Raw genomic sequence first — 27,853 nt, forward strand, 5'->3', positions numbered from 1 at the left:
TGCCTTAGATTTTCTACTTTTTGGCTGGAAGGCACGGAGTTGGCACAAAGTGTTGTTACTGAACTATATATATGTTAAAAGTCTGATCTAAAAATAGTCAACATTACAGCAGCACTCAGAAGCTTACATCTAGGAAACCACATTTCACATAAACAGTGCTGCTTCCTGTTACAAAGAGGATACTGCTGCTTATTTTTAGTGCTTTTACAGTCATATTGATAACATTTTGTCCACATAATTTCTGTGGGTGAAGAAGCAAGAAATCTCAAGCAAAAATGCCAAACATTACCTGAATCCACCTTCATAAATGTGGGTATTTTCTTGTCTCCTTAGCTTTCCAAGGTAGTTAATTTAATATGACTGAGTTTTGGATTGCTGAACGAACAAAATGAGCTTTTGGAATGAGTCTGCTCAGGCTTAAGGCAGTTTTGAGTGGCATTTGGCACTCTATCCTGTAATTTTTATAGAAGAAACACATACATTTAGCCCCGTGAGCTACCATTAAAAGCTTCCACTCGAAGCAAATTCAAAGCAAAAACAAACAAAAACAGGGACATCTCATGCCTGTTGACAAACAGAATTGCATAGTGAAACAATACGATATGGAAATAAACAGGATTAGTCCAGTGGAGAAAAAGGCAGCAACTATTACGATAATTGTTTCCTCGGTCAGAACAAACACCGCGTGGTTCCAAATTCTCAAACGTGATGATTGGTGCTTTTTTATGTTAGGGTGTTAAAGCCGCTGGGAAACAAAGAAGCAGTGTTTGGACCTCATGTCAGGCATTGAGAGAGTGAGATCTTCAAGTTTCTGATATGAGATATAATAAGAGTAGACATAGTTATCTGGGAAATTCACCATCAGATGAATTGTGCAATTAAAAATAACTGTCAGCTGCTATTGAATTTTGCCTCCTTTTCAGCATCACACGTTTTAAAGACTGATTAATGATGTGAGTGTTTTGTCTGTTTTTACCCGTGCACCGTATGTGTTTTTGGTATTGGTAGTCTGTTCTGTGTGAGTAACTGAAGTGTTGATGGCAGTTAGTGGTCTCATTATCTGGGGATATAAAGATATAATCAGCATTGATCTGTTAATGAGGCTCACTCAGATACTGGAGACATTCAGATGAGCTTTTCTTTTGATTCATCTCAGATTTGTTTAATTTTTTTTTTTTTTACCCATTTCAGTTGATAACATATTTGTTTACTCATTCTAATCTGGTAATTACATCATTTGTTGTTTCCAATAATCTACGGTATGTGCGCAGCAGATGTTCAGCACATTTATTATGGAGTGTTTTAGTGTTTGACCAGTTAATAATCATGAGCAGAGATAATTTCAGTATAAGAGGAAAGAGATGAATATTTTCACATTTGCTTTTAGTTTTTGTTTTTGTTTTTTTTTTCAGCGAGGCGAACAAGCCAAAAAGAGCCACATTATCTCGTGAACGGGACTGAAGCAAATGACAGTAAATAAAACACAGGTGGAAATGATGTGGAAACAGTTCTTGTGCGCACATTTTTTGCCTCTCTCTTGTTGCCAGTATGTCGAAGTTAAAGAGGACGATTCATATTTGCTGCATTTTGTTCAAATCTGTGCTCCAATATCGTTCTGTCATGGTAAATTTGCACACTTCCCTTCGATGTCAGGTAAGTGTTTCATAGCATGCATGCCAAACATATGCTCAGTTTATCTGGTGCACATTCCATTGTTGGAAATGCTTTTGCTACTGGGGCTCTGCTACTTGTATTTGCTCAAATATGCATCTCACTCAGGAGCAGATAAACAGATTTGTCCAAATTTGTGCTCTGCAGTATTTATCACACAGTTGCACATCAACACCAAGCTTAAACGTGGGTCTGAAATGTGTTAATGCAGATTTTTTTGGAGGGAGGATAGTTTTTTTTCATCATATCCCTACATACGATGAGATCTTTTTGTTATTTTGAAGAGTGAGCGTGTGATAAGAAGCGTCCCAGTTAACAGGATATTTCAGGGTTAGCTCGGGCCAATAAAAAAAAACCCTTTTTTTTCCGCTTTCACCTTCAGAATGACTTTTCATCACACGGCCTCCTCTTTACATCATATCCCCTTAATAAACTGCAATAGGATTACAAGGTGTAGGCTGTGATCTGCTCCAGAGGTCTGGAGCACAGTAGGGATTAGGTATGGCATTTGATGTCAGCTTCCAAGGTTTCAAAGAATAATATACCCTCCTCATTTCATCACTATATGTAGAAAGGAACAGGTTTTGGACATTGTCAGTGATAAGTGAGCTCAGGCTTTCTGGTTCATAGCTTTGTAAGGAAGCGTATGGAAGAGGTTGAATTAGTGTTGTCACAATACTGGAAATTCTAGCTTTGACACAGTACCTAAATGATGCCACTCTTCAGTATGAGGGAGAAATGACACAAAGTTGAGGGTGTAGAATTTTAGATTTTTATTAAAAGATAAATATAACAAGGCTTGTCTATTGTATGCTGAGCACAAAAAGCATCTCAGTTAATTCACTTCTTGAATGTTATTATAGGAGATATACTTAGAGCTGAAATGATTAGTCGATTAATGGATTAGCTTATTAAATGAATGGCAACAATTTTAATAGTTGATTATTTCTTTAACTCATTTTCAAGTAAAAATGCCAGAATGCCATTGAATTCAGGATGTTAAATGTTCCATTACTGAGTTTTGGACTGCTGATCAAACAAGACAAGCTATTTCAGTAAGTCTTCTCAGGCTTTAGGCAGGTGTGGTTGGCATACCTGCAGGCAGGTAGGGAGCAAAGGTCACAATCTATTAAGTAAAGCTGAAAACCAAGGTCCATAGATGAGGCAGCAAAAGAAAGAGAAGAGAAAAAAGAAGCAAAAGCAAAAAAAAAAAGTACAAACCAGAAATAGATGCAAGGACACAGGAAGTGGGAAAAACACAATGGGAAGATGGGACAGGGTGACACATTAACACAAAACCGAACAGACGAACTGACAAAGGGAGAGGGGAAGACAAGGACTTAGATACACAAGGGCTGGTTGACTAATAGAGCACAGGTGAGGAGTAACAAAGGGCAGGAAAACAAAGGGAGGAAATGAAAAGCAAGAATGACACAAAAGGACAAAACTTCCAAAATAAAACGGGACAACAAAACAAAAACTCAATCCACTACACAGGGTCTGTAAATTATCAAGAAGCATTTTTTTTGTTTTGTTTTGTTGTCAGTCACCCTTCCATTTATGTTCATTAAGATGATATTGGGTGTATGTGAGTGAGACATTGCTTGTGTTTACATGATTTGGGCACTTTGGCAGTTAACAGAGTTGTTTGTTTATGTTTTAATGAGTCTTTAAAGCTAAGCGAGCATTTGGAACTGGTTGCTAATTCATCTCCCAGCTAGCAGTGAGAGCTTCAGGGCTGTATAGTCAAGCAGTGTTTGTTCGTGTAGTTTGAAAGAGAGGCTCTGAGGGGAGGGGGTGGGAGGTTCTGTTGGATACTATCCACCTTATTCCTAGCCCCTGTTATACCATGCATGAATTATAGCCACTTTATGGCATAAATACTAGCTTAGCCCACCTATCTTGTTCTTCAAAAGCCTTAAAATGCTGCGGGTGTGTCAGTTATCATGTTATGTTATGTTATGTTATTCATCTTTGTTACCTAGGGTATATCTACGAGCACCAGATATGTCACCAATAATCGATTCCCCAACATAAAACTGGTGGATATCGCTGTATGCATATAGAAATGTATATAGTCTACTAGTCACAGTTTCAGTTCCTGAGCTTCTGAGTGAAGTTGGGGATGTATTTCTTGGTTTTTGTCAAAAACAAGAAATCTGCTGTTGTTCCTACTTTGCTCTTCAAACCACTGGTACTCCATAAGGTACGTCTGTTTTTAACTCCAGTGGGTGAAGGCACCACTTTGAATTGTATTTGTGCCGTTGTGTAACTGATGATTTCCAGAGCAGCAGATGCAGCCGCACCGGTCTGTGATTTAATGCATGGAGCATGACACATGGGAAAACTCATTGCCCAGCAAATTAAACCATTACCTCCCCAGTTGGAGTTAAATATGGAGAAATGACTCATTTAATGTCTGATTACTCCCTAATACAGCCATCTAAACAATGGCAACCACTCATTCCCACAAGTAAATTCTGCCTCTTTGCCAGATAAGGGCGGCAATTGCTTGTCAGGGTCACAATGAAGTTTTATTAAAAGATGCGCGCTAAGAAACGCAAAAGAATTCATCTATATGGATTCATTATGAGATGGCTCTCTGGTCTAAGGATTCATCTTCATTATCCAGCCGAGCACCGGGCAGATAACACCGCCTCATTTGCTTTCCGTGCTTCAATTTTCTCCAACGATAATGCAGCATCTCTTTTGTGCGGCTGCGGTAAAGACAAGCAAGCCATTTTCAATATGCACGCAGGATTACAAAGGTTAATCATCAATTTAAAGCTAATCTTTGTTAAATACCAATAGAAGCATGGTGTGTGCTCGAGACAGATATAATCAGGCAAACCCCAAAACAATCCTCCATCTAAATGAAGTGAAAGATGGTTAATCTGGGCTTTACAGCAGGGGTTGATGAGCGAGGAGGGGGCGGATTGCATCACATATCTCGATTAATATTCCATTGTTCCACTTGTTTGTTAACTTTAGTTGTCAACACTTTTGGGCTAACCCTAGAAACCGTTCTGCTCGGGGTGTGAGGGTCTCGAACAGATAGCGCACTGTCTTCGAGGTTAAGTGTCTTTTCAGCGTTGAGGAGTCTGCAGTAGAAAATGAAACTTGCACGTATCTCCCCTTGCTTCATTGTTGCCATGGAGTTGAGATAATTATGGAGTTTTAAAATTATGCAATCAAGGACGAGACACCCCCCCACCCCGGTCTGGGAAAATGAGTAATTAATTTTCTCATTTTTTCTCGGTTAATATGCAGGAGACTGGGAACACAGGATCCTAGTCATTATCAGGTCTGCTCTGGTGAAACATGTCTGCCAAGTCGGCTAATTAAAAGGTGTGCTCGTTCCCTTCCATCCTGCCCTGTTCATATTTGTCAGAGGTGGCACTTCATGATATTAGACACACTTTTTTTTTTTTTTTAAATATGTTAGGTACATTTTGTCCTTGAAGTAAAGTAGTTTGGTTTAGCTGGTTTTAAAAGTATCGGAAATAAAAAAAAGTAAAGTTTCACATTTCGGTTAAACTTGTTGCCTAATAAGATAAGCTCAGGACAAAACATTGCATTTCCTATTAACCTAAGCCCTTTAAGTCTCTTGGGCTGGAATTTACAATAATGGGAAACAGAAACAGCTCACCTTAATGGCTGAGGCAGTAATTCCATTGACAAGGTAGACTCCTTTAATAAAGATAAGCCCCCAAGAAAATCAATAACCCGATCTAATTTCCAAAGGACTCGGGGATGTCGAGACAAACACAGAATTCGCACCTAAGCAAACAGGCCCCACAAACCCGTTCTTTAAAGGCCTCTTTCATTGATATTGCTTTGAGAACAAACCAAGGGTGTTCTCATCTTCCCTACAAGACACCGTAACAAAGCAGGCCGGGGCGAGCAATCCTGGAGATGCCCTTTCTCTTCTCCTTTTTATCCCCCCATTAGGCCGCCGATGCCGGGTCCACAAACTTCTCTAATTAAGAATTCGTCTTCAGCAAATTCCCCCATAAAATGGCCCTCGCTGCAGAAACGTGGGCCGATAAAAGGAGTTATTGGGCCTGCGACCTCCTTTGCCTCTTATCTCCCATAAACACTTCAGTTGGTTTTACAGGGCCATGGAGGCGGCAGAACGAGCAATAAGCCAAAGGGGAGTCGTGGGGCGACTGATGACTTATTCATGAAGAACGGCGCAACAAGACGGCACTGATGAAATTGACAGTGAGACGTCCTCGTACTATGAGTTGTTATGTAGTTCTGATCTGACTCCTCTTGTACTTGGAGTTGATTAATCGTTGGCCCGGGCTTCATTTTCGCAGCATCGTAGTGATGTTTTTAAGGATAACGTGCTTGTGCTGCTTTTTTGGGGGTCTATAAAGTTATACTGCATACTCATTAGCTCGAGCAGGGCTCCAACATTAGCTTGTGGGTTTACTATCACACCAGCAGAGACAAAGCTCTGCACTGCTATGAAAGTCGCCCAGCTGAAATGACATGATGTTTTATTCCCTCTTCTTAACCTGATTCTGTCACACAGCCAGAGCTGCACATACACGGATATTGTCATTAAGTCGCAGACAGGTCTTTTCAGCTGTTTAAACGAGCCTGAATTCTTTGCGTGCGGCTCACCTAACAACTCTTGCTTTTCCTTTTCATGTGCATTAAATCCAGTTAAAGCCAGGGATGTTTTTCTTTTTTTTTTTTCTTTCTTTTTTTTTTTTTTAACCACACCTCATCTCAGTTTATGCACGCTCCGGTGATTTGAACTGATGGCAAATCCCACCTCGCTATGCAGGCTGAGCACAAGAAGTGTACGGTAGGATTGCATTCAAACCGCTGCCAGTGATATGTTTGCCAGAAAGAACAAGAGGAGAAAGTCTAAAGTAACAGAGAGTGCCAATACTTGTGGTTAGCCTTCCTTGAAAACGTCTGTAAACAGAGCCTCGCTGGTGGAGGATGCTCGGCTTGGAAGCAGATGTAAAGCCCAGCTGGCACAGGAGTTTTCACTTCCTCTCCGGCACAAAGGAAATTCTGCACAGAGGTAAGGCCACTGAGCTGGATGGAACTACGTAGGCAACAGGGTTAAAGCAAGTGCTATAAACAATGTAATGATAGAGCTTACGGAGCTATGATGGTCTACATCCTCCCCCATCTCTGCCCAGTCGGACTTCTGAGGCACTCTGTGCCGGAGAGGCAGAGCGGCAGAGAGTAGGCACGGGGAAATGGAGCTGGAGATTGTTATTATAGATAAACACTTCCCGTACGATCTAGTTTGCCCTGCGAGTAGGAAATCACAAGGATGTTGCTCCAAAGTTGAGCACGGAGGCAACGGATGTTATTTGCCTCCGAGGTGCCACTGTGCACAATCGCAAACTGCCCTCAGCATGTCTGCATATGAAGCTGAGGGCAGTTCAGTCAATCGTCATTTCAGGAATATATTTACATATGTGTACAGCTGGAAATTCATTGATTGGAAATCAATGAAAAGTTAGTCGGGAACAGTTTAACCGTTTTCAGTCATTTGATTCAGACCAAATGACTATTTTCTGACTCAAGTGTGAAGCTGTGCTTTCTTGTGTGTCTCACGTCATCACAAGCAGAATATCTTTGGGTTCTGGGACTGTTAGTTGGACAAAACAAGCCAGCTAAGTAGGGCTGGCCCAAATACTTCATAGCTTCTATTGCCATGGTGATTGACATCCAAACCAGTATTTGAAGAAAGATGATGTCGGCTCATCGAAACTAATGTACACAGCTGAAAAAACAAAAACAACAGCCAATCTTGTAATTCGGGACTGTCCCAAGTTTTTCAGAGATGGCTGGTCACCCTAGGCATACGAAGACCTACAATGAAAAGGAGAGGATCCCTTCACCATCACCACGTTTGTAGTCCACTAGTTAATTGATCATGGATGGTGTCGTTCTCTTGGATGGTTTCAACAATAATAAAAAAAAGAAAGTAAGAAAATGCTATAATGGGTCAGCAAGAAGATACCTGTGCAGCTGTTAATATACCTTGGCAGCCAGCCCAAGGAAAGTCTATGTGTGGGAAACACTAATTGACAAACTGATAAAAAAAAAAAAAAAAACCTGCAGTCTTATGAATTTGTAAAGTTATATTCCAAAAGACTAGAATATTTTTGATTCAAAAGTAAAAGTCACATGATGTCTGTCTAAAGGCACCGTAATTTATACATGCTGTCTCTTCAAGCATAAGTTCACAATTTTCCAAAGTCTGTCTTAAACAGTCGGTCAGGTGCCCACATTAATGCTGAAACAGGTTTTACTTGCTAAAATCTTTCTTCTTGTTCATACTGACCCTCTTTAGTGCATTTCCAGTCTATGTGATGGGGGACAAAAGCCACACACCTCATTAGAGCCATATTTCTATCCCATATTAGAGTCTTTTTAGTGTGAAGTTTCTTCTCTCTGTGTCCCTGGACAGCATTTCCCTCTTGAGCTGCAGTGGAAGGATAATAACAAAAACAGTTTTGCACTAAAAGACTAACCTTTGAAAGATACCCGCATGATTTCTCTAACTCAGGCTGCTGGAGCGTCTTATTAACTTCAGATAAACATTTGATTTTTTTTCTCACAAAAACGATGACTGGGGATTTTTTGTTTCTATCGCTTTATGCTGAAAGTGCATCAGGTGAAATATCTCTTAATGGCCAGAATGAACAGAAGAAAAGATTACAACAAGTAAAACCTTTAATGTTGCTGTGAGTTCACACAAAAGATCTGAACCTGTCCAAGATGAAATGTTGTCTGATACGAAACACAGTTCATTAAAAGGATGACTTTGCAAGGTTGGAACTTCTGCGCTGACAAACGACTAAGCCACCTGGAGTCATACAGTCCGATCCCTCCGATCATGTTACAATCAATGACCAGCATGTGAAGCGACAACTTGAATTACTTATGCAGATGAGGCAGCTCAATACTGTGAAAGTTCCAGTTCAAGGTCATTTTCCGTGACATCTCAGAATATGTGTCGCTGTCGGTGTCAGTCTGATACTCCCCCCACTTCTGATCTGCATATCTCACAGTTACGCTTGACTGATTTGTCATTCACACGCACCGCACAAACAAATGAAGCTAATCCTGGCAGTAGACTCATGTCGCAGTCGAGTCATGCACACTGGGGGTCAGTTGATAGCTGCGCCGTGACTTTCTCCAACCAGAGCTCACGTTTCTGATCTGCCTGTAAGAAATGGAAAAAAAAAAGACAGACTACTTTGTTACGGTTCAATTCAGCTCAATTAAATTCAAAGGTTCATTTAACAGTCCTTTTACTAAGGCAGGGTTGTGGAACGAAATGTGAGTTGAAGTCTCTTTACGCTACATAAGAAAAAAAAAAGAACTATTTTATAGAGTGCGGCGGATTCATTGAGAAGTCTCACAGCTTGAGGATAGAAGCTGTTCTGCAGTCTGCTGGTGTGACGGGAAATACTTTTGTATCTTTTGCCAGCCAGCAGCAGGGTGACAGACCGTGGCTTCACTGTCCTTTGGCCCCACCCCAGCCGGGGCTTTAATAGCATGAAATGGCTCAGGATATTTCCAAAGTGTCAAAATACAGTTTATCCAAAGAACAGTTACAGAGCACAACAACAATATGAACTTTAGCATAAAGGTAAGATTGATATGTATTAATCATAATCATTACATGGAGTTTTGTAGGGTTGAATTTCTTTGGCAATGGGCTTACGCTTGATTACAAGTATTGTTTAGTAAGATCATCTTCAGCCACTGTTTTTGAAGTCATCTAAACCGTTTTCAAGTTTAAAGTTTCACAAGTGTGGTATTAACCAATGTATTTTATGTTGTAAACATAAAGTATCTTAAAGGAGCAGTTTGTAAGACACGGCCGCAATTTTAGCTCGAAACACAAAAAAGAAAATGAACTAACATTATGAACAGAGTGTAAAGAAACAGTGTCAATCTCATGTCGAAGACGTCTATGTGTTGAGCCGCAGAGACGTCTTCTAAAGTTAGCATGCTAACCAGCTAGCCCAGCCCGTCCTGTTTCACCACTTTCCCTTACTAAATAGAAAAATACTGCTGTACACAGTCTGAATTCAACTTAAACCAAATCAAGATGACTTTAATTGCCTCAATATCTCAGTGTGAAAAACAGCAACAAAATACTTTGGACTTGACAGAAACTAAAAAAAAAAAAAAACACCAACACAGTCTTGGTTGTTCCCTCCACAGTCACGTCTGGCTTGGTCGACAGGAATCCACAGTTCACAGAGTAAGATGTCAAAATACCACAGCTCTAGATGCCATTTCACCTGCTGCTGACTGCCTGACTCTCTCTCACTCCTCTGCCACTGAACGCCTCTCCTGTCCCTGCCCATTGTGTCTTCCTGTCCCTGGAGTCATAGTCCTGGACAGAGCCTCTGTCAATCCCCTCCACTGTATCCCCTGTCTTCAATCTGGCATCTGTCACTCACAAAGGCTGCGGTCTGGTGTCGAGTCGTGTTCACTGGGAGGCTGCAGAGGTGTGACGAGTCAGTGACTCCCCCTGTCATCCGAGGTTGCAGTGTGAGCAGACTCCAGTCCGTTAATAGGGCCATTTAGCTCCACGGCTAACTGAGTTACTTGCTCAGTGCTACAGCCAAAGACAATTACAGCAAAAAGTATACTGAGCAGTCGTAAGCGGTTATGCTGCCCCCTGTAGCGTTTGAGCTACCTTCAAATGTGTCTGTTTCTTTTAAAATCATACCTTGAAGCTTGTGTTAACCACAGAGCTTTTATTCCTATTCATAAAACCCAATAAAAAAAAAAAAAACCTTCCAGATGAGGGAATCTGCAAAAAGGCTTACTTTTTTAAGGTCTTAGCTCCACTCAATATAGTATATCCTATGCATGTATTTGTGTGTGTGTGTGTGTGTGTCCTTGTGTGTGTCTGGGTCATTCTCTGTCTCTCAGGTTGTGGCATGTTGTTCGGCGAGTATTTTCGTTTCAGCGTCCTCTCCTCATGGATCCTATCTCCATTGTGCTCTCTTCTTTGTTTACTGCATGTGTGCCGGTGATCTCCCGCTGCTGCGGCAGGGCGCGCCGTAACAGCTACTGACACATCTAACTGTACAATGCCTCGACCTCTGATGCGAGCAAACACGGGGCGCCGCCGTGGGAAACGGCTTTAACTTGAATTCATTATCGCCAGCTCACTAACTGCGGCCTGGTGTTGAATCACTTCAGAGCTTGGCAGCCAACAGCACATCACAGAAGGTCCAAATACGGAAGCTCGAGTTCTGCAGCGTTGAATACATATTTGTTATGGAGGGAAAACACTGGCAGATCTGTAGCGTTCGCCTACCAATAGGACGTTGCGGTGCCAGAGCTGGGGAGGCTTTCCAAGTTATGTAGAGCTGCACACACCAGCTGTAGTCTGGGAAATAAACATGAGATATCTAAGCTGACCTCCTGGAAGAAAATACCAAGCCCCTAGTGTACGCACCGTAGTTAATATGTATTATGTGCTTTGCCCTGGAGTACAGCTTTCACAGCGCATAACTCAAGACTTGGCTCAGGTGGGATAGCACTAGATGTTTTACTCTAGCGCAGTTTTTGAGCTGTAAAGATTGATGCCCTTTAATAAGCTACACAACAAGATCATTAAATCATCTAAACATTGTGCATTTTTCTGCACTTAACGCATCAGAGCCGTGATGTCTTTGTCAGCACCCAGCAGGCCTTCCCATAGTTTCACGCATTAATCATCAGAAAAGGCCTCATCAAAGATTAAGGGTACCCTCACAGTTCATTACAAGATGCTCTATTTTTTATTTGATGAAGTAATTCATCCATAATGTATTTGTATATTGCCGTTTGCAAGGATGCCTGCGAGACTGTGGAGAACAGCATCGGCTTTTCTGAAGGCTCAGGCCCGAGGAGGGAGGGGGAAAGTTGCCGCATTTGTTTTGATTAAGCGTGCGTTTCAGAGCGTTCCCTCCGCGATGAACTGTAGAGCAATTACTTAACATGGCAGAGATCAGACTCATTGTGAGGACCAGGGAGCGCGTGATGGGAAAAGCACGATAAGAATTACAGTAGCATTAAATTGGTGGAGCAGAATTAGCTTTACGGTAGCATCAGTGATGAGGAGGCGATTGCAGCGGGGAGGGAGATGCTGCAGAAAGCATAGGTGCTTTATCAGAAGTGGCAGGCTGAATGAGGATCATCAGGCCACACTCTGATTGAATTCCTTCTCATAGTCTGCTGTTGTTTCGGAACGGCCGCGGAACACTACCCTGAGTGAGTCAGCGTCCCTGGGATTGGTTGCCTCCACTCATCCAAGGGTGATGAGCAAGTCAGCCTATTTTATCTGCGAAAATGCCTCCTGGGAATCCAGACAATGTCAGTTGATGCTTGAAATAAATCTCAGAGCATTGACAAATGTCAAATCTAAACTGGAGGAAGCCTGGACCGGGGCATGCAGCCGGGCAACAGAGATTGCTACAGCGATCCTGTGTCAGTTGAACAATGGTGCGTTTGGGGCTTGGTGATGCCATGGGGGAATGACAGTTTATGGCTGGCTGCAGCATTGTTTGACCCCTGTTCCTTCTGCAAGAATCAGGAAAACCAAGACTGTTCCATCCTCAATGTCAGGGACTGGGGATGTCAACGATTAATCATTGATCTGTTAAGAATTTAACTGATACAAATACCTGCTTATCAAATGTATCAGAATCAATTCCATATTAGTAGTTTGAGAAGATGCTTGAATTAAAATACCAGTAATTTGTAATCCTTTAAATACAAAAAGTACATGAACCCAAAACAGCCAGGAGTCGAACGTGTTATTTCTTCCTGTGTTTTCCTGTGATAACTAGTTGAATTTTGAGAACACGTTTTTCAAGCTCATGACGATAACATTTGTTGTTCTTCTGAGATAACGCGACCCCTTTCTTAAGATCTCGAGAGACCAAGCTTTGTTATTCAGAGATAACGGAATAGATTAATCCGTGATCGAAAGAGAACAAAAGGTTGATCTCCTTTATTCCTTATAGCTCAATCTTTATCAGATCAGCAGCGCCACGCAAGCATGCATACCCAGCGTTGAGCAAGTATAGCAACTGATCTAAACTGAAAATGTCCGATTAAGGGGTACTCATAATTAATGGCAAAGAAATAGAATGAAAAGGTCATGTATTTTGCTTTGAAAATCCCCAAAACCCAGCCCAGAGAGCAGTGTGTATGTGATGATAAGCTCTTATGAATCTTATGAAGTCATTTTCTCTTGATCACTTGTCTCAGGGAAAAGAAAACATTTGTTATTCTGTGATAATGCCGTAAATGACTTGTGCATATCGAGAAAACAAATACTATTTAACTAGTTATCTCAGGAAAACGGAGGAGATAACATGTTTGACCCATGAATTCAATCAATTCTATACTTTCCATAAGAGCAAGTCGTTTGGTATCCTCCATATGCGTTGGATTTTATTTGGGCCAGTTGCTAAATAGCAGCACACAGGAGATCAACAATCAAAATCAAATCATCATTCAATGTAATTTAGTTCATCTCTTTAGTGAAACGAACCACTACTGACCCTTCGATTGGTGGAGCAGCTGCTCTATCTACTCTACCTTGCCTGAAATTTGTATCCTTGTCATGTTTTATCAGTGTGATGTGTCATTTGTTGTTACACGTTTTTATGCAGATTCTGCCAACATATCATAAACGTATATTTGTTTAGGAGGCGCAGGCCTTCATCAAGATAGGCGCTTCTTCCTGAGCACAGATGGCAGTGGGCAGAAGGATTGGTAATTGGAAGGGACTGCATTGCACATTGAATCATCGTACAGGAGCTGAAACGGTCGCTATACAGCAAAGGTTTAACTGAACGTATAGAAGATCACGGTTAAAACGCTGTAATTAGCGCCCGGGGCCGCGTATGTCTGGGTGCTCTTGCAGCTGGCAGATTCCCGCTACTTGAGGTCCATAATGAATGCCTGTGCTGACATGTGGGTGTGGATTAGGTCATTGTCTTACTCATATGCTCCCAAAATAGCTGAATCCTGCTTACCATCAGAGCTGCGGCGCAATTTCCTCTCAAAATGAGTAAACGTTGTCTCTCCATCCTCGGTGTCACTGTGTGAAATGCTGCCGAGGTGTCAGATCGAACTGTCTGTATCAATATTAGATACGTCCTAATTATGGCACAGAGCTGCTGTCAGACTTCTCTGACTCAAGGTTGAAAGCAGCTTTCCCTCATTCATCCAGTTTATGATAATTCATATCAGACAATGAATAGTTCTATTGATTTTGCCAAATATAATTCATCATTATTTAAGATAGGATATTTCACTAATGACAGACGTGGTCTTTATTCCTGAGCTAAGAAAAAGGGTCTAAAGATCTGATTTGACTTGAATGTGGAAAAATATCAGATCAGATCACATTTGTAATCACTGCACAAGACATCTATTGAAAAGTGATTCCTGAATCAGTTCAATTGAGAGCTTGTTGTTTATCTGCTTGAATTTGACGTAATGAACAAAGTGCCAAAATTTTATAAGAGTGGTTTGAGATGCTGATCCACCAGGTGGCCCCAGAGGAGAGTGCTACTCTGACACAGGTCCCAGTTGAATTGCAGTGGTTAACACTCAGTTGCCAGTTTATTTGGCGCATGCAGCTAGAACTAATGCAGTCTAATAGAACAATGTTGCAGTCAGTCCTACCTTGATGAGGGTTATAATGTTGAGATGGTCATCTTGGAGCTTGTGGTTTCCTGTGCCGTTGAAATGTGTTGCGTTAGCTGGTTGGTGTCTCTAGTATTCTGTCCATATCATTTATATCAGTGAGGGGAGACTACATGATAGAAATGTTGCTGTACAATCTGCTACGGTTCAACAGCAGTGCAACTTATATAATACAGTTGAATCAACACCTCTTTGAAACAGGCTCAGTAAAAACTGGACTGGGTTGCAGCAGCAGTAAGTTCTCTCCTACAGTCGGGGTGAAGTCGACAGTAGAGGCTTAACTACTTGTTAGTTTGTAATTGAATCTAAGACTAAAATTGGTTGCAAAACGATGATGGTTACAGCAGAATACCAGTTTGAGAAGTGATCGTTATCTTACTGTGTGCATTTGCTTATCTACTGATGTGGTGAATGTATTGAATGGTACTATATTAGTGTTATTAAACTTATATACATCTCAAGTGTCATTTCAAATCAAGTCAGTGTCAGTCAGTTTAGTGTTTGTTCAACCAGAAAACCCATCTGTTTTCATTCCTTTAAGCATCATTGTCACAGATCATAATAATAACTAGAGCTGGTCACAGTAGAGCGCACACCTCTACCAAGGCCCGACAGTCGCCTAATCCAATCTTCTACAGCTTGACTTTTATTTGGATATGCATCAAATCGTTCTCACTCATAGACCCCAGTTTCCTAAATACACCAGACTTTTTTGTTCAATATTGCAATGTTAAAGAAAGTCAGAAAATGTCCATGGATCCAGACCAAAAGTTTATGGTCTCTGTTCTGGCCTGAGATCCATCTGCCATCCAAGATTTGTGGAAATCTGTCCAGTGGTTTTTGTGTAATCCTGCAGACAAACCAACCAACCAACCAACCAACCAACCAACAAACGAACGAACACAGGTTAAAACATAACCTGCTGGTTGTAATATTTGTTTACAACAGTGATAGCTTAATATTTTCTGAGATTGTTACGTTAAAGGGAAAAACTTATTCCATTGCATCTGTATTTTGGTTATCCCCTCAATAATTTGGATGTAAAGTCATCAACTATGGCAAGTGGCCATTCAGTGATATTAGAACTCCATTGTTACCATGTGCATTAGCCCTCTAGCTTGCATTAGCATCTTGGCATTGTAGCATATCATGGTAAAATAGATTGATATTGTAATATATAAGTACAGTCTCTGCTGGATTGTTCTGTTGCAAAGTTAAGTTACAGTTAATGGAAAGTGTCACTGTGAAGTGAAACAACTGTTTTACTGTGACTGAGTAGAATTCTGTGATGGATTGCAAGCACCCCAGGGCCTCGTGTAAGTGTTTAGGTGTTACTAAGAATAATGTTGTAATTTACGTCTATGGTACTTTAGTAAGGCATAAATCACAACTTATAATTTACTTGATAGCTAGGCTAATTTTGAACTTACACATGGCCGCAGAATCTTAACCATCATGAAGGTGGGAAAAGGTAGTTGTAGCTTTCTCCCCTTGGATTTCACAAACGTGAGTCAACAGGTCATTAACAGAGCGACACTACAGAACAAATCACAGTGTTTGTTTGTAATAACTTGGAAAAAAACCCTGCACCAAGCATCAGCCCCCATACAATTGAATTGTCTTTCAAATTCTTTCTAAATTGTATGAATGTATACATCTAATTAATCTACAATGCATTTTTAATGCTTCCATTTAAAAGACAACACTTTCACTAACATTAGGTTGAACACCTAATTTACCTGTTGGACGACAGACTCAAGAAAATGATGTATCTTAAATGTTACATCTTAACAATGACAGCAGAAAATAAACAAGATTTCGCAAATCATCACAATGCAAATACCCCAGAATTGACTGTCGTGGTGATTTGGTCTATATTCTCTACAAGTTGGTGGGCAATGATTGCAGCCATCATGGTGAGAAGGACAGACTTCATTTAACAAAGCTGGCTAGAGGAGGGGAGATGGAGACACGTTCACATATTCTGAATAGTCGCCCAATTCTAACATGGGAACCCGTGCAGTAGCAAAATATCTCTGATCTTTTACTCAGAGAAAGGTGGCACATGGTGCTTCCTCTGTTTTCTGGATTGGCCACTGAATGCCTCCGCAGGCCAGTTAGGGGTTAAATGCTTTGCTAACAGGCAACTAAGTCGGGGGCACCTGTGTAGTAGTTTCCTAGTGAGAGGAGAGCATTACTCATTCCCCGGCTTCATTTTCCTGTCTTGCCTGGAGGTTGAAAGTAGCAACTCTCTGTTCCCAAGCCGCCAAAGCCTCCAACCTATTTACACACCAGCAAGTGGCTGTAATGCACGAGTAATGTGCATAGATGGGACTTCGTACTCATTATTTCTTCACATCATGGTCAAGCTAGCTTTGTGGAAGGATTGAAAAAAGCTCGCCAGTGCTCACGGTGTCGCTTTATAATCCCTCGCATGCTAATGCAGAGCATTTTCTCTGTGTTCTGGGTGCTTAACACATGGCTGGAAATTAATATTGTTACCGGTTCTCTTCTGGTGTGTGTGCCTCATGTGCCCCAGAAATTGTCTTGCTTCTCAAAGAAGGGAGGAATGGAAGAAAAAGATCTTCTCTGTCTTATGTTGTGGCACTAGAAATTAATAAATTGAGCCAGAAATCCCACTGTGAACCAAAATGCATCCATAATTTAAAACCCATCCTGTATGTGGGAGTACAGTCTCAGAGTTACAGTTGGATGTGTGTGGGTGGGAAATATATTGTACTGGGTTTTTTGAGGGCCTGTTAGAGAGAATGACTGAGAAAGAGATGAAGGAGCAAAGGGGAAAGTGCAGAATAAAATAGAACGAAGGTGAATACGCTTCTGCATCCCAAGCGGTTTTTTTTTGACGGGAAGGGTCAATGCATCTTACCAGAGATCATCTAACAAGCCCGTGAAAGAGAAACAAGATAGGAAAAAAAAAAAAAAAACAAGAAGATAATGGGGTTTCTCTCTACACTCGATTCTACTTCAGATTACAATTTCTGTCCTCCGTTGCGGCTCTGCGTGTGTGTATTTACGTGTGGAAATGTGTTAAAAAATGCGACCACAGCATGAAAAAATCAATGTAACAATGATGAACACTTTCTACTTCCTCATTTGAAATCAATCAATTTATTAGCTGGAAAGCCACCCTTTATAATCAAGCTTTATTGCGGTAATAATTATTTTGTACTAATGTCTCTAATGAGCGGCCATTAAAAAAAACAAAGCTGCCCTGTTCAATACCTGCTGCCTGCCACAGTTAATGGCAGGGGGCCCGGCTGAATATGAATGAGGGTTTTATTCCGTAGATGTATGGAAGCTGTTTGGGTTAATTAGTGAGAGCAGGGGTTTCCTGTGGCACGGAGAACCTGCAGAGCCCTCCTGTTAGCCTGGTGAGGTTTAATGACTAGTGCAGATCCGTTGGCTGTGTTGTCTGCCCAGGTGAGAGGCAGCGCTCCGGCTCCGGTGCCGACAAGTTTTTAGAGCTTAGATAATGCTTGGCAAGTGCAGCGCCTGACGTGCGGGGGCTCTGCATCGCGGGTTCAAGTGGGAATGCGGTATGGTTTGATTTTGTTACAAGAGGCAATCATGCCTCTGTCTGTACATTCCCTTTTCTTTCATTATTCAGTGTCAAAGAGGGCTTAAGTATACGCCAGTGTGCAAGGCAGGGTGGCATCTTGATTCACTAGCCAGTTGCAGAGCTAATGGTTCGGTGAGAGTGTGGCGATTTGGCAAGACTCCTTTGTATTCTGTGTCAGATAGATGACCCCTAATTCTCAAAGTGATTATTTGCAAACTGCAAAATAAAAAACTTGTAACTCATGACGTATTAGTCGTTCATATTAGGAATAAAGTGATCCAACAATTCATCTCCAGACACCAACTGAAATAAGATCTGTATACTTCACTGCGACTGGCATCATTTCTTATTTGGACTAAAATGAGGTCAGAGATTGCCTGGGCACTAAAAATGTAATCAGCGTCATAGACATGTAATGAGAACCGGATGCATTGTTTGAGTTGAGCAATCAACTGATTTAATCTTGAGCATTTTCTTGACTTTCCCAAAGTAACTGGTTTTTGGCCGCTTCTTTCACAATGTTAGCTTGTGGGTAAAAGTATTTTTGGGCCTTTGTGTATCATCCCTGTTATAATTAGACAGTTTGGCCACTATGTCGAATTGGCCTGAAAGCTTGGCATTCTTCCTGGGGGCTTGGTCAGTGGCTGTGGGCCACTGACCAAGCCCCCAGGAAGAATGCCAAGCCATGTTTAAATGGCACTGACGTTAAATAATGAATGAAATAGGTTACAACAACAGTATGTTTTGCTTTAAGTTTTTTATTTGAAATTATGATTAAAAGTATTTCTAGTTGTGCTCACATTTCACCTCAGGTAAATGTCACTTTGCCAGATCTGGTCTGACAGCACCTGTCCCTCAAGGAAATGCACAGAAGCAAGACAAACAAACTCTATAAGCAAATAGCGTGACCAGCGCTCAGGTTTGGGTGAGCCTCTACACGCTCGTGCTTTATCCTACTCTCACAGTTCTTCTCCTCCAGCCGGTGTTCTGTTACCCTCCTCCAGTCCCACACTGATCGGTGGAAATGGTGTCGGTTAAGGGGTCTGCCAGATAGCGTGGCTGCCGTGTGCTGAATGAAAAGCTGGAAAGATATGCATCAAGTGCTGAATAAAGCAATAAGGCCCAGTGGAATGTGAAACAATGGCTCCTTCCAGGTGGTGGTGCGCTGTGAGAGGAGTGGGGGGAATTGGATGAGACAGAAAGCTCGTCTGGCTGCCTGGCTGTTAGCATTGGACTTGGCAGCTCTCTGCCAGGGAAACGCTGACAGGCAGGCGCGCCTGTCACAGCACATAAGTGCCTCCGTGCACAACCCCGGGTCCTGTAGGGCAGGTCGACTCTCCTGCGCTCAGCTCCCAGACCCAGTCGCACACTCAAGCCCCAGATCGCAGTGGAGAGCGGGGGCATGTGTCACAGCCTTTATATGGTTGAAAGACTCTGTAAGGTGAGAGAAAGGCCACTGGTGACATCGTAGAAAGGTGCTAGGCACATCTGTGGTTATACTTCCCATGTCCCTCTATTAATTAGAGGGACAGCTTCTGTGAATAGGTCAAGTATTTCCACATGCAGAGACTTCTTTACCAAACTTAACAGCTGGTCAATGAAAACACCTGAGAGAAACACATTTGGATATTTTTATATGCCACACAAATGAATGACCCTCAAGTATAATTACAGATAGTTTTAAACAAAGATGTTAAAAAAGTAATTTCATATCAAGATATAGTGACAGTGTCTCACAAACGGGCTGTTATTATCTCAACATTACTTTCTTTTACAACGGGGGATCGTTTTGGAATCAAACTCATCCTTATATAAACCTTGGTATTTTATTGTACAAATGCTCTGAGGGTTGGGTAAGATGAAAATGCCTCAGGAAGATATTTCATCAGCCTTTGTTCAGGAAAGGGAACAGCTTCTCCTTTTTCTTTTTTCGATTCACAATCTTCATTGTGAAAAACATTGCACAGAAAACACTGCTGAGACAAAATCTACAGAAGAGAGCAGCCTCTTTGCGCCTTTTAAAGCTGTGGGATATCAAATGTAATTATACTTCACTACCTTCCCTTTTAAAGGGGCAATATGCAGTTTTGAAGAATAAATTAAAACTCAGGATTTTGATATTTACAATATTAATGAGGTAATAATACTAACTCCGAAAAACACACACACACACACACACACACACACACACACACACACACACACACACACATACACACACATACATATATATATATATATATATATATATATATATATATATATATATATATATATATATATATATATATATATATATATATATATATATATATATATATATATATATATATATATGGCTTATATCTTCTCCCTTTTGATAAAAAACTACACACTGCACCTTTAAGATGTAGCTTCAGTCACTGTATCTACAGACAGTGAGCAAGAAGAAACTGTATTCACATTATCTGTTATGTATTTCCAGCCTTCAATATAAGAGAGAAATATGTTGTGCACTAAATCTATCTGCTGTATGCATCCAGAACAGTACTTCATATCCGTGTGTGTGTGTGTGTGTGTGTGTGTGTGTGTGTGTGTGTGTGTGTGTGTGTGTGTGTCGGTATGCTCCCAAGCAGGGAATACATTAGTTTGTTTAGATTACCTTACCCTGACCTTTGCTGTTGAATCTGGATGTTTGTCTAGCCCGGCCCTGCTGTTTTGACTAACACAGAGGAGCACCAACTGTTTTCCAGCTCGTTCTCCCGGTGAAGACACCCAGAGACTTTTTGGTTTTTAAATGAATTCTGTGACATTTACAAAAAATATTCTGCTATTTCAGCTCAAGGCTTCTTGAGAACATTTTTTTTTAGCACGTGTGATTTCATGTCAAGTGAAGGCAAGTTTTGAAGAAAACAAGGCAATTATTATGAGAGTCGTTATATTAAAGAGCTACAAACACGATACAGTAGATTTTCCCATGGTTTTGAGTGTCTCTTCAGCAATATTGTAAATCTAATTTAATGCCCTAAATCCTTCTCCCTGTGTTTGCTGAATTTCATTGCCCTAGTATTGATCTTTCTTGGCATGTATAGGAAATCAAAGTCACCTAGAAGTGGGAACTCATCTGATTTCCTGCAATAAATTTATCTTTATAAGTCTCTGAACGCCTTGATTCCGATGCTCCAGGGGGGAGATGTTAAGTGTATTGATTCTGGTGTGGATTCTGACCTGGTAAAGGAAGACAAAGCTCTCTGGCCTCGTCTCCTGGCCTTGAGCCACACTTGCATATCTCCGACACATTTTCTAACGAGCTGTCTGGCTAAATGTTTTTCAGCCACAGATATTACAGTATCAATTGGAAGTGACTTTATAGAGTTAGAGGAGAAAGCAGATGGGAAGGGGGAAGATGAAAAGAGATTCAGAGAAAGATGAATTGAGATTATCCTTTTGAGATGATACACTCATAACAGACATGGATTGTATTTATGGCTGGATTGCTTTTTCAGGAGAATAAGGAAAGTGCCATTTCAGTATAATACAGACATTCATTCTGCTTTATGTGCCTGAAATCTGAAAGCCTTTTCTTCTTTTTCCTCTTTGTTCTCCGCTACAGATGTGCTGTGGACTGCCGATGATTTCTCCTCCTCCTCCGGGTCAAATTCAATGGCAGACAAAGACTGCTCTCGTAACCACTGAGCTCAGAAAGACAGATCTTGTCCGAAGCTAAACCGCTCTCCTTTTCTCGCTTCGCTCTCTTGGCCACTTCGCTCTTCATCCCATCACCATGGCGTCTTTCCTGGCATCTGCCTTTCTTCTGGTTCTCCAGACATATGCTGCCCCGTCTGAGTTTGTCCAGGCTGGATATGGCATAACGCTGGACCCGATGGACCTCGATGCTGGGCTACCAGCCAATGTCTCTGAAGATGTGCCCTCATCTCCACCCCCAGGGACTAGTAAAAGAGCCCCTCATAGTATCATCATTGGGGTACGCAAGGGGGGGACGAGAGCGCTGCTGGAGATGCTAGACATACACCCTGAGGTTGCCGCTGCTGCCACCGAGGTGCACTTCTTTGACTGGGATGAGAACTACGCCAAGGGCTTTGAGTGGTACCGTGACTTGATGCCGTACTCTTACCCACATCAGATCACAGTGGAGAAAACCCCAGGGTACTTCACCTCAGCCCTCGCACCAGAACGCATCTGCGCCATGAACTCGTCCATAAAGCTGCTGCTGATCTTGCGAGATCCAGCCGAGCGGGTCATTTCTGACTACACCCAGGTGTACTTCAACCGGCTGGAGAACCACAAGCCGGTGCAAGCCATTGAGAACCTGCTTGTGCGCAATGGAGCTTTGAATATGCGGTACAAGGCCATTCAAAGGAGCCTCTACGACGTTCACATGCGCAACTGGCTGCGCCACTTCCCCCTGGAACAGATACACATCGTCGACGGGGACGCTCTCATCCGTGACCCCTTGCCTGAACTTCAGAAAGTGGAGCGCTTCCTCAACCTGCCCCCAAGGATAGTTTCCTCCAACTTCTACTTCAACCAGACCAAGGGGTTCTACTGTATCCGAAGCGACGGTAGAGAGCGCTGTCTGCATGAATCTAAGGGACGTCCTCACCCAGCCGTCAACAGCACCGTCCTCCAGCAGCTACGCACCTACCTGCAGGAGCACAACCGAACCTTCTTCAGGCTGGTGAAGCGTACCTTCGACTGGCAATAAGGAACCCGGATCAAAAATCGGACTCAAGGGAGCCACTACCTTGTCTGTGATGAGGTCAAAAAAGAGGGCATGAAGCACTTTACAGACCTGAGATTTAAAAAAAACCCCTCTGAATAACCTCTTAATAACTACTGTTGTGATCTCTGGTTTCAGCAGAGCAGTTCTATATTCACACGATAGGGTAAAAAAGAAAAAAAGAAGAAAAAAAAAAACTGTAACTAGAGGCGTAAGATTAAACGGAAGAAAACTCCAAGCTTAATAAGTCATTCTCTCTGTGCTGGAAGCGTTTAAGTGATCAAATTGCAGCGAAAACAAGTTTGTGAAACTGATGAACTTTTTTTTCCCTCCCTCTTGTTTGATATTCTCGTTCTTGATAATAAATTGTTCTGCTTTCAAATGTACTGGAAAAGTGGAACGTTTCTCTCTCTCTCTCTCTCTCATTTTATTCTGGTCATCAGAAAGCTCCTGAGCCCTCTAACCTGTGTTATTTAGGGAGTATACTAAGGTAGGCAGAGGCATTAGAATAAGCCTTTGATTTGCTGTGGTGGAGGGTAGACATTAATGCAAGGAAATGTGTACCCTGGAGCAGCGCTTTAGTAGTACAGGAATCACTAATGGCTTTGGACATTGAAGGTAGCCTGTGCCTGCAGCTAAATCAGTCACATATCCACAGTCAGCACACTCAAATCCAGGGAGCTGCTGTTGCATTTGGTTGCCGCTCTGTTCAGCGCTTTGCACAGGTGTTAGATGTAGTCATTAAATCATAGCCCTAACAGTGCCGTAAAACATTTTCAAATCTTACGGTATCCATGCAAATGTTTCTCTCTCCCACATTATCTCATTCCCGAATCATCCTTGGCGTGCATTTTTCCCAGAAACATTTTGTCGTGCAACACACGTCAGATAGACGCGGGTCATGTTTCTTTCATTGATTAGGCTTTAAACAGCAGCCAAAGCTACAGCTCCGCTGGGATATGAAATTCATGTGATCTCCCCGCTCTGTCTGCTGGAATAAGCACTGTAACTCTCCTGAGGCAAGTAGTCATTGATGCTACATTGGATCCATATCCAGAGCAGAACATGGGAGGGGTGGGGGGTGTGTATAGCTCTCGGCTATACAGAAATGTGCTGAATTTTTATATGAATAGTGTAGTTCATGACTGATCAGGGGCTTTAAGGTAAAATTAGAGTCAAAAATGAGCACGTGTACACAAGTTTGCGTTTGATGACAAAGGCAGAGCTAAATCCCTCGTAACTCATCTCGCTCAGGGACTCTTCTCCCTCCTGCTCACCAGGGGGCACTTGGACTCCAGAGTAACCAGTGAGGAAATGTTATGAAGCAATGTGTCCCCCCCCCCATCTGTCAGCCCACACACAGGTGAAGGGCCCGTGACAGTTACCTCTCGACCCTGGCCTACACCTGTCTGCCATGGTAGGTATCACCCAGCCGCTCATCAGAAGGAGAGCAGTTTGTCCGACGGCGTGAAGCTGCCTTGCTCCACCGCCACACACCCGCACACACACACACACGCATGTTACCAATCATTCCCGAGGAGTTACATTGCTGTAGCAGTGTTTCCATTAAGCAGGTGGGCAGGAAGGACAAAAGGGCATGTTCTGCTTACAGTATGAGAGTACACACTGAACAAATTCCCATTTGTAGCCCTTATTTATTTGAGGCAAAGTTGAATGAGTGTGCATGTGGTTTTTGCTCACACACACACACACACATTGCATAGTGCATCTGTCTAATGGTCTCTGAGGATCTGCAGTCAGCAATGGGTTGTTTAAGGATAAAGATATTTTTATCAGCAAATTCCCTACAGTTCACATCATCGTTACAAATGCAACGGAATGACTCCTCTACAGAGATCTGAAGGAGTAAGCTTTTATAGAGTATGTCAAGCCGTGACTGCAAAGGCTTTCGTGTAGGATTATCCAGTGTTGTGGTTTTTTGTTTGTTTGGGGGGATTTGTTGATGAGAATAAAATGATAAAACAAAATTGCCATAATAAATGTTTCCATGTGTTGTTCTTACTGTTCATAAATCAGGACCGCAGCGGAGATTTTGCTCCAATTTAAAAGACGTCATTTGCATCTTACTGTTAGTGCTGTTTATCCATCTGGATTGTACTCGGCTTGTCGTTCTCAAAGCGCCAAAAACATACATTTGAGAAATTAAACAGCAATGTGTCTCTCCGCAAATCATCACGCTGTTTAAAGTAATCCACAATCCTTGAGTCCTGGTCTGCTCCAAGGTGTCTGCCTGTTAAAAAGGCAGATTATCTTTGCCTCTGTTGTCAAGTGCTTGCTCATGGGTAAATGTTGGGCCTCTGTCAGTTAAAGAACATGGTTATAGGCCTGCTGTAAGTCTATCTTTTCATTGAAGATATCTGACTAGTCAAAGCAGGAATAGCACAGGTGGAATTTATAAAAAACCTAAAATTAGGCATCAGAGGGTGCCGCTCACCCACGCTTCCAGTCTGACCCGGTGGCCACTCGCGGTATTGCTGCAAAAATTCCCCCGTGGCTGAAAAAACATTTGTCCTCATGAATCCACATTATTAAACAGACGTCTGTAAAAATGTTGACAGGACACCAAGTACTGCAAACAACGTTTTATAGTTTTTAGATTTGTAAAACTTCCCTTAAGCTGAGAAAGTTCCATCACATAATTACACTGTTTGCATCTGGCATCCCCTTCTTCTACATAAATCTATTGGTGAAATATGCCAATTAGCACTAAAATATGTACAAATACGTCTTTATTTGAATCAAAGTCTTTGATACGATTGTTTTGACCCGATAATGGCACAAAATGGAAGATTAAGGAATCACCAAAGCCGATACATGTCAGAGGAATTAAAGTTTTTCACCAACAGGGTTCATGGTAACTAACCAGCCGCTGTCAAGATACATCCCACCTAATACTCCAAGTATAAACCGTGTGGTGGAGCTGTAGAGGGAGGGTCTGGCACTGGCATCTCTAGAGCCACGCTGCCAGCATGCCCAAAAACAAGCTGATGTGTCAATCTTGCTTTGTATTGTCAGCTAATCGAATGTAAAGCCAGTATTCTCTTCATCATCTTTCTTTAAGTACCTCACTTACAATCATATTGACAGGGGATTCAGCCCAGCATCTGTTTACAAAGTCTGCTGCAAAGCTCAGACTGAAAAGAGCTGAATTAGAGCCCTGTTATTAAAAAATCCTGCCCTGTGCCGTGCAGCCAGGGGGTTGCTCAGTGGCCTACAGTAATTTGACACGCACATGTTGCCTTGGGTCTGACGTCCTCTGCTACAATGCAAGGGAGGTCATTTAAAACCCCTTGACACTAACAAGTTGCTTTAACTAATAGCTACTATTGAGTGAGCCACTTATCACCGCGTGTCTTTGATAACTGCCAGCCTCGGGCGTAATTAAAGGTTTTGAAGGGTGGTCCGGAGCAATCTGCTGTAGATGTTTTGGCTGGTCTTGTCATCCTAGAAGCCTCTAATGATCTGTCTGGGATTGTGATTGATGAAGCACTTAGCGTCGAATCAAAGCTGGAGGAACGCTGGCTGCTTGCAAAGCTGTTTGCAAACTAACAGCCGCCGTATTCGCGCGATACAAGTCTATTACGGAGGCGTCCTTGATGTGAATTAATGACCTCTGTGTCAACACTGGAAGCGGCGCCTAATGCACATCAGGAGTCAGCTGACGTGGCTCGGCAGGTGTGCGTGAGCAAGAAACAGCGCGGGTCAGCGGATAGGCCCGCGGCGCAGTAAGATGCAGGAGTTGTGTCTTTTAATTCACGAGCGATTAATTGCAAACTGAGCGGTTTACGGTTTTCATGATGATACAGAGGTTTGAAGATAGCCTTATCGACATCTTGTATCTTTTTTGTTTACTCCCATCTATTCCACGCTTCTGAGCTCTCGTCACCATGTTTGCTATTTTCTAAAAACATCAAGGTGGCTCCTTTCATGCAATTCTCGCTGCCAAGACATTGTAGTCATCATAGTTCCATATTACTGGCCTCGAATACAAGAAGCCCGCGGGTGGCGATGGATATAGCCAGCGATGCTGCGCACAAAAAGAACAACCCACTGAAACCTTTTTACATCTTGTTGATCAGAAAAATGAACAATGAACATAAATCTAATGAGATCGGGGACCCGGAAAAAATGGAATGTTTCCCGAAATACTTTGGATTATCAGCACAAGAGGCTCAGAAATACAAGAATTGTTCAGATAAACCTGTTATTCGCACCACATTATTTAAAAGACTCCTTGTTTTTTGTTTTTTCCATTCCCCTTTGTGATTACTTATTTATTTGTTTGTTGATTTATTTTTCAGCGCCTTGGGTGCAGAGGGCAGAGGGTGTTTGATGTGCTCTCATGGCAGTCTTTACCAAAGGGGGGGAAGGGGAAGGCTGCCGCTGCATTCAGGTCAAAGGGAGGAGAAAGAGACATGTCTGCTTGTTTGCAGCTGCATTATAAAAGCTTCAGATTAATCCTTTGAGGCGATGAGGAGAAGAGGGTATGAACAAAAAAAAAAAAGAAATTTAAAAAACCTGAGGTGAGATCAGGGCTACGAACACAGAGCTCATTGTGCAAACTGTCTGTGTAGGCATGTGTGAACGGGTGGCAGAGTGAAGCACCTCTCACTGCGCTGCGGGAAAGAGAGCGAGTGGAGTCAGGGCAGCGTTTCAGAGCTGATCTTAACAAACACCAACCAAACAGACTACCAAAACCAGGGTGCAGGACCCCCGGGAGATCACAAGAACGATCCCTGCCATCGAAAGATAGCGATAAGCGAGGGAGAAGGGAGGAAGAGGTGTATTTTCATTAAAGGAGAACTACGCATTGGCAAAAAAAACATAAACCTAGTGTATTATTACATTAACACAGGAGGGAATTGGTTTCTGTGTGAAAGGATAAGCTTGGGCCGAAAATTCAAATTCAGTCTTTATCCACTCGCCCTCACGCCGATGGAAAGTTGGGTCGAGCTGCAGCATTCTCTTTAACGACTGGAGGAGTTGGGAACTCGTTTCAAAATTATAAAAAAAAAAAAAAAAAAGCTGCAGTTCAGCTTGTCTTTTAGTCACCATCTACTTCAGTTGCTGAGCAAGACGCAGAAACACTGCTCTCCAGAAAATGTTTTGTGGACAATGAACCCGTCGCTTGACTTTTCATCAGC

General features: G+C 42.2%; 1 protein-coding gene across 4 annotated transcripts in view; it reads left to right on the forward strand.

The window, feature by feature from the left end:
• hs3st1l1 (heparan sulfate (glucosamine) 3-O-sulfotransferase 1-like1) overlaps window positions 1-23,082 on the forward strand; it is a 53,816-nt gene extending 30,734 nt beyond the window's left edge. For all 4 annotated transcript variants that reach the window (XM_037122602.1, XM_037122604.1, XM_037122603.1 and 1 more), the window contains one exon: window positions 21,561-23,082. In XM_037122602.1, coding sequence (XP_036978497.1) covers window positions 21,732-22,673 — 942 coding nt within the window. In that variant the 5' untranslated portion in view covers window positions 21,561-21,731 and the 3' untranslated portion in view covers window positions 22,674-23,082. The remainder of the gene's footprint in view (window positions 1-21,560) is intronic.
• The last annotated feature ends 4,771 nt before the right edge of the window (window positions 23,083-27,853 follow it).

The sequence above is a fragment of the Acanthopagrus latus genome, chromosome 15, assembly GCF_904848185.1.
Source record: "Acanthopagrus latus isolate v.2019 chromosome 15, fAcaLat1.1, whole genome shotgun sequence".
Lineage (NCBI taxonomy): Eukaryota > Metazoa > Chordata > Actinopteri > Spariformes > Sparidae > Acanthopagrus > Acanthopagrus latus.